A 7,078-nucleotide genomic window follows, 5' to 3' on the forward strand; every position below is an offset into this window, starting at 1 on the left:
CGAGGAGCCGGGGCTTCTACGAAGCGCTGCCCGCCAAGACCCGGCGAAGACCCGGCCGGCCTTCTTCCTGCCACGGGCGCCGGGGTCCGGGGTCCGGCTTCCGGCGCCCGAGCACACACCGGGGCCCCGGGGCGCGTGACATGACATCCCGCTTCTTTCAAGGCGGCCGGGCGGATTGGACCAGGACGGGCTGGATCGGCGTAGGCGCAGGCCACGCCAGGGAGGCCAGCGTGCTCTCAGCCTGAGCGCCGAGGGTCCCAGCTCCGGTCCTCGGGCTTGCTCTGCGCGAGTGTGGGTGTGTGTGTGTGTGTGTGGGTGGGAGGGGTGCACAGGGGGGACCAACTTCTTTGCCCCCACCGGGGGCGGAAGATCGAGAGGAGCGAGTATGGCGCTTGGCGGGGGGCTGCGCCGGGGAGGCCGCCCCTCTCCCGTCCGGGCGGGGCCTCCATCTCCCCGGTGGGGGAGGTATGCGCCTCGGCCCCGCACGGGGGAACCGGGCGCAGACTGCGAGCGCCCCGAAGACTGGTCTGCAGGGGGCCTTTTGCCCGCGGAACCGCCAGAGCGCAGAACTCCTCGAAACCGGGTGGGTCCCTTGCGACCGAGGCTGGGACGAGGGGGCGTGCCCCCCCCCCCCCCCTCTGCCCGCCCTCTCCCGCCTCCGTGCCTCTGTGCGGGCGGCCTCCGAACCCTTTTTCCTCCCGTGGCCGGCTCGCCTGGCGGGGAGCCCCGCCCTCCGGACTAGTAACTCTAGACACAACTGCCTGGGCGCCCCCCCCCCCCCTCCCTCCCTCCGGGCCCCGTGTGCCTCCCGTTCATTCGGGGCAGCCTCCTTCTTTGGTCCCCCGCCTGCCGCCTGTCCCCCTTGCGGCCCCTCGCTTGTCTGAGCTTCTCCTTGCGGGGGGGGGGGGGGGAATGCCTCCCGGATCTGTTTGCGCGCTGGCCAGGGGCTGGCAGTGCGTGGCCAGGAGCCTGAGCATGGCCCTTTTTGGCAGGCTGAGCCAGCCCCTGGCCGGCGCGGACGGCTCTCGAGGACGCGGGCCACCTTTTCGGCCCCTCGGCCCGCTGGCCACCCAGCAAGTGCTGGTATGTTTGTGTGCGCACGCCGCTCGTGAGGCTGGAGAACCCCCGGGGCACTCGGCCAGGGTGCCAAGGTATGGCCCCCTGGCAGCCCAGGCCGTCGACTGCGCGCCCGCGCAAACGGATACCCGTGAACGTCAAGAGGGCGGGGGAGCCCCTCCCCCCCCCCCCCGAGGGCGGGGTAGCCTGTTCCCCGGGCCGGCCGGCCCGGTCTGCGAGGATGCCGGCCAGACACGTCAGATGCCGATGGTTCACTCTTCGAGGGGCTCGGGTGGTGGGACTCCGCCCCCCCCCCCCTCGCAGGGAGAAGCCCTGCGGCGAAGGCTATCCGGCGTTGGGCCGGGGGCGAGCTCGCTGGGGAGGTACGAGGGCTCGCTGGCCAATTCGACCCGATACCTGGGGCATGGTTCGGGCAAGGTGGCTTCCCCGCCCCGGAGTTGGAGGCCACCAGGGCCGTCTGCATGTCACAGCGGCCCTGGTACAAGGTCCGGGGGTCGGGGTGCGGGGAGTCGGATCGCGACCTGGAGATGGCCCTTGGTTGAAGACGACCCGGCGGACACCATGGCAGCTGGCCTCGGGCGAGCTCCCCCGCCCCTGGCCAAACGCTGGGCCTTGAGCTGGGTGGCAGGCGCCCCGGGGCGCATGATACGCCTCTTCTCTCCCTTCCTCTCTCTCTCTCTCTCTCCCTCTCGAGGGGGGCGGGCGCTGGGCGGGTTTCTGTCCGAGTGGCCGGATGGCAAGGCGCCCATGAGGCGTGCCGGGGCCATGTCCTGGGTGAGAGCGCCCAGCCAAGGCATGCGGCGCGCGCAGACCGGTCCCCCAGCACCGATCCCAGGCTGTCCCGGCGCCGGTGTTCAAGAGCGCGCCCTAGACCGCCCCCCCCCCCCCCCCCCCCCCCCTGCACCGTTATTATTGCCGGCGTTCGGGGGCGGGCCGGAACGGTCTCGGCACCAGCGGTTGGATGGCGGACAAAACGCCGAACATCCCCGCCCCATAGCCCCCCGGCGTCTGTCTCGGGCCCCAGGGACAGGGCGCGGCGCCAAGAATTAGTGAGCTCACACACTTATACACACCGGGACGGAGAAAGGGATGATGATGATGGTGATGATGATGAAGAGGAAGATGATGATCAGGAGCCGCCTCATGTCGGGGCGATCCACGATGTGTAGGCGAGCCGAGGCGAGCTCCTGCCCGCGACTCCCCTGTAACCCCCTCCCCCGCTCTCCTCGGACTGTGGTTCTCCCTCCCTCTCTCTCTCTCTCTCTCCCCCGGATATTGGTCCTTGGTTTTCCAGCCAATGGAGGCGGGATTTTCAGTGTTAATTGTTTCTGCTACATTTGGTTTATACGCTCGTCACACGGGACCATCACATGCGTGCAATGTGATCCACTTCGAACCTCGATCAGGATCTCGGCCTCTGGCCCCTTCCCGAGCGCGGGGCCACTTTTTCTCCCCCACCCGCCCCCAGGCATGGGGCGCACATACAGGGTAGTTTATGCTCCGCGCGGGATGGCTTCACCAATCCAGCTGGAGGGGAGGAGGGACTCCCTACCCAGGCCGACCTTACTCTCTCCCTCTCTCCCGCGCGCTCTCTCTCTCTCTGGCCCTTTCCTGCACCCCCCCAGGTCCCGCTCAGGGTGCGAGGTGGCTGCGCGCGCTCCCCCAGCGACTTCTCACGGCGCAGTTATTACATGTGGCATGGTGCCCTCCCGCCGAGCGCACCAGTACCTGGATGGGTGAATGTAGCTTGCCAGAGTGTGCCCATTCGGTTCCCCCCCTGGCCTGGCCGTTTGTGCGCCTTTTCCCTGCCTCCTGTCTATTCTGCACCCTCCTCGGGCGCGGCATGCCGAAGGGCCTCTCCTGCTCTCCGGTCCACCCCCGGGGGTTTTACTCGACCGAGAGGCCCCTTTTAACGACCCCCCCCTCCGTCGGAGGCGCCTTTCCTGGACTCAGCCGTCCATCCAGCCATCCCTTCATCCCCCCCTCTCTCTCTCTCTTTCTCCTTCTCTCTCTCCCTTCCTGTCCCTCGCCTCTCTGCCTCTTCTGTTTCCCCTCTTCCGGTCTCTATTATGGCCGGTGATCTCCCATCTGCCCCTGGCACTGGGGTGATTGACTTCTCCCTCGAGGAGGAAACTTTCCCCCCAAGCGCCGGGGGCTACTTCGCTGATGTCGGGGCGGCTGGGCATTTCTCCCCGACTGATCGATCGGCATCGGGTCCTGCCGGGGCAGACCATGCCTCGGAGATGATCGAGATGATGCCGGTCGAGGCGACCGGCCACCACTTCGATGAGCACACCCACAGCAGTGGCGGCGAGGTGGGCCTCAACACCGAGGATGTTTATTGGCACGGGCACCCGCTGAGTGAGCATGCGCACCTGCACCATCGAGTTCCCCTGATGCCCGCATCGACGGCCGACTGGCCGGACCCGGACCAAGATCACCCCCCGCCGGCGAGCCGGCGATCGTCCGGATCCTTCGGCGGCGGCGGCGGCGGCGGCGGCGGGCGCAAGTCCCTGGCCATGTCAATCTTGGAGCTGGGCGACGATGTGTCTCGCCGAGCGCAGGCCGGTTGCCTCGATCTCTGGCGCCACCCGACCATGGTGACGCTGACGCTCCTCGGGGCGGTCCTGGGCATCGGGGCCGGGGTGGCAGCCAACTGGCTGATCCCGGCCGAGAGCTCCTGGCGCGAGGTGGCAGTTTTCACCCTCGCCGCGCCGGGGATCGTCTTCTCCCGGGCCCTGCGTGCCCTGTCCATGCCGATGGTGGTCATCGGTGTCGTGTGCAGCATTATCCAACTGCAACTGTACCAGCCCGGGTCCCGGGGCAAGCGCGCGCGCAGCATCGCCGCCACGACGGCCGCCTGGTTCGCACTGACAACCGTCTGCGCGGGCATCCTCGGGGCCGTGCTCGGGGCTCTGACCCTGACCAATACCTCGGCTCAATGCGAGTACGACGGGTCTCTCAGTGGCAGCCGCAATGGCGATGACTGGAACGGAGGGGACATCTCCGGGGTCGACGCGCTGCGTTTCATCCTGGAGGCTTCGGTCCCGGACAACATGGTTGAGGCTGCTCTGAATGTATGTTTTTTTTTTCTTTCCTTCCCATCCTCCGGCTAATTGCCGGTTGTCTGCCCCTCTGGGCGCATCCATTCATGGTGTTTCTTTCCTCCCTTGGCCCAGACGCGCGCGCGCGCACACAGACAAACTAACACATATGCCCCATTGTCGTCAGATGAATGGTCTTGGTTTGATTGTGTGTTCGGTGGCCATGGCCGTTGGAATTGGCCAGCTGGGTGATTTGACGTGTGTCTCTCGCATTCCCTCGCTCGCGCTTCCGCCCCTTCCCCGACACGGGCCCAAGGGACTGGATGCTAACCTTGCCCTCGACACGTGGCATCCCCCCCCCCCCCCCCTCACTCTTGTCGCCATCCCAAGTGACGCCCTGAAGAACCTCTTCCTGGCCACGCGTAACCTCATTGTCCATATCATCAGCTGGGTCTTGGTCGCCACTCCGGTGGGCATCTTTTCCCTGATCGCCGGTCGAGTTGCCGAGGTGCGATCGTGAATGTGCCGCTGCCGCATTTTCCCCGAATGTTTGCCCTCCCCCCCCCCTCCTCCTCCCTTGCTGACCCGCGTGCCGGCCGCGGTGCCCGTGGCCCTTCCGATGGACACCAGGATGGTGCCGTGCTCACGGAACACATGACCGTCCTTGGGGCCTATTTGGGCGTGCTGTTCGCCGGGCTGATCCTCCACTCGGTGGTCTTGCTGCCGGCCTTGGCATCGGTCTTCGGCCGGGTCAATGCCTTCAAGCTGATGTGGCCCGCGCGGACGGCCGTGCTGACGGCCCTCGGAACCGCCTCCCCGGCCGGCACCCTGCCGAACTCGATCGCCGCCTGTACCAACGGGCCCGCTCAATGTGCCGAAGAAACAGCCCGTTTCGTGTGTGGCGCCGGGTGCCTGCTGCATCCGAATGCCATGGCCCTGTCTTCCGCCATCGCGGCGGTCTTCGTCTCCAGTGTCTGCGGAAGTGAGGGTTCCCCGAGTGCGCTCCAACTGCTGGCCACCATCGCCGCGGCCCCGCTGTCCGGTCTCGCTGCTGCCAGTATTCCCGACTCCGGGGCCTTTGCCCTGGCGTTGGTGGTGGTGGCTGCCGGCGCTCCGCCGGAGGCGGCGATGCTCGTGGTCCCGGTTGACTGGCTGCTGGTGCGGTTCCGTGTCGCGGTCAATGTTTGGGCCGACATCGTTGTATGCGCATGCGTGGACCGGCGATTCCCGGAGGCCCCGCGCTTGGGTGCCGCCGCCGAGGCGGCCATCCGGGCTAGCGGGACCGACGGGCTGTCCGATCACCGGTCTTCGGTCGGATCCAGTGTCGGCGGGGCCGGCGGCCCGAGCGGAGGCCCCTATGGTGCCAGCGCCGGCGGCGGCCCGTATGGCGGCAATGCCGGTGGCGGCCTGGGCGCCTGGGCGGGCCCGGCGCCCGAGGCCTCGACCAGGGACCCCTCCTTCCATTCGGGCGATGATCTGTCCCTGAAGGGATCCGAGAGTGACATGAACATGGCTGTCGTGGCGCCGGTTCCACCGGCCTCCCACCAAACTGGCGACCGGCGCCCGTTGCTGGCAGCGGCTGACTCGCACGGGCCAGATGGGCAGGCGCCCTTTGGCCTGGACTCGTTGGACATGGACCAGCCGCCGTCCGCGCGTTTCTCCATCTCCTCTCAGTGGTAGACCGCCCGGTGCTGGGGGAGACATCGATCGCCATCACTCCGGTCTGCGCGCCTCGTGCGATGGAGAGAGAGAGAGAGAGAGGGGGGGGGCAGGAGAAAGAAAACACACACCGAGGCACAAAGCAGCAGTATGTATGTATAGACGCCTTTGATCTGCCGCCTTGCTTTTCTTTTCTTCTTGGAGTTATGTTCGGTCCCGCTTGGCGTGGCAGCCCGGGGTTTGAGAGCGCCAGAAACCTGCTCCTGCTTGGGCGCTCTCCCGCGCACGGCTCTGCCGAGCTCCCGAGAAGCAGGGGAAGCAAGCCACAGTGTCTTCGAGGAAGTGGTGTATTCTTGGACATGCACCTGCACACATGTCCTCCAGGGGGCAGCTTGTGGGTGGAAAAGTGAGGTGATAGGGGGCGGATGGGGACATTATCGCGCAAGGTGAAGGGTGGGAGGAGGAGGCATGCCGGGGCTGAACTCTGGCCGACGGGATATGGGGGCCCGGGGAGGGCATGCACTCCGTGTGCCTATCGCCTTTGCGCGAATGTCCTTGCAGCCGGTCCCCGTGTCCGTGCTCCCTCACAAACCCCATGCCCTGCGGTGTGTGCTCACACAGCACGACAAGAAGCTGGAATAGGATGAGCGGGAGCAGGGGGCCACGCGGATGCGCATGCGAATGTTGTCTTTGCATTATGGTCACCTGCAAACAGGACCATGCACAAGATATGCCAGGACAGACAGGGTGTGGATGCCAGGGGGGGGGGGTACGGCCGTGGTGGCTGCCTATTGGGCCGGCGGGGACTCCTTGATGACGGAGTTGATGAAGTCCTCCAGTGGCCGGAGCTCCTTCTCGTCGACGAGCTTGAACTCGGCGGTGAAGTAATAGAAGTGCTTGAAGCAGGCGTTGATGTGCGCCTCGGCACCGATCTCCTGGATCATCTCAAAGTGGTGGATGTACACATGGCAGAACACGCGCGTCAGCCGGCGGAAGATGTTGGCACAAATGGCCTTGAAGTTCTTCGGGAAGGGCCGGCCAACCTCGGGCGGGAAGATGCTCTCGTCGTTGATCTGCGACTCGACCCACTTCATCAGGAGGTCCACGTAGAGGGGAGTCGACACGGAGGTGGCCTGCTTGTACTGGTGGTCATCCTTCCAGTAGTACTCGAACTTCGAGCCGGCAGTCATCCGAGGGCAGGTCTTCGGGGTGCAGAAGTCCACCAGAGTGCCGTAAATGAGGTTGATACGGTTGAAGAAGTCGACCACTGTGTGCGAGGTCGGCAGGCGGGGGGGGGG

The 7,078-nt window shown here is 66.4% G+C and overlaps 2 protein-coding genes across 2 annotated transcripts in view; one reads left to right on the plus strand and one right to left on the minus strand.

Annotated features, from left to right (window-relative positions):
- Positions 1-3,320: 3,320 nt before the first annotated feature.
- On the plus strand, positions 3,321-6,205 carry H696_03104 (hypothetical protein; the record flags this gene model as incomplete). The annotated part of the gene is made up of 4 exons (XM_009496994.1): positions 3,321-4,154; positions 4,309-4,379; positions 4,512-4,629; positions 4,752-6,205. 4 exons carry the CDS (start codon positions 3,321-3,323, stop codon positions 5,799-5,801), a joined length of 2,073 nt encoding a protein of 690 aa, XP_009495269.1. The 3' UTR covers positions 5,802-6,205.
- Positions 6,201-7,078, minus strand: part of H696_03105 (maintenance-ploidy protein MOB1 (MPS1 binder 1)) — a 1,486-nt gene continuing 608 nt past the window's right edge. Inside the window, exon 3 of the mRNA XM_009496995.1 lies at positions 6,201-7,047. Coding sequence (XP_009495270.1) covers positions 6,569-7,047 — 479 coding nt within the window. The 3' untranslated portion in view covers positions 6,201-6,568. The remainder of the gene's footprint in view (positions 7,048-7,078) is intronic.

This window comes from Fonticula alba (assembly GCF_000388065.1).
Source record: "Fonticula alba strain ATCC 38817 unplaced genomic scaffold supercont2.4, whole genome shotgun sequence".
In the NCBI taxonomy this organism is placed as follows: domain Eukaryota; order Rotosphaerida; family Fonticulaceae; genus Fonticula; species Fonticula alba.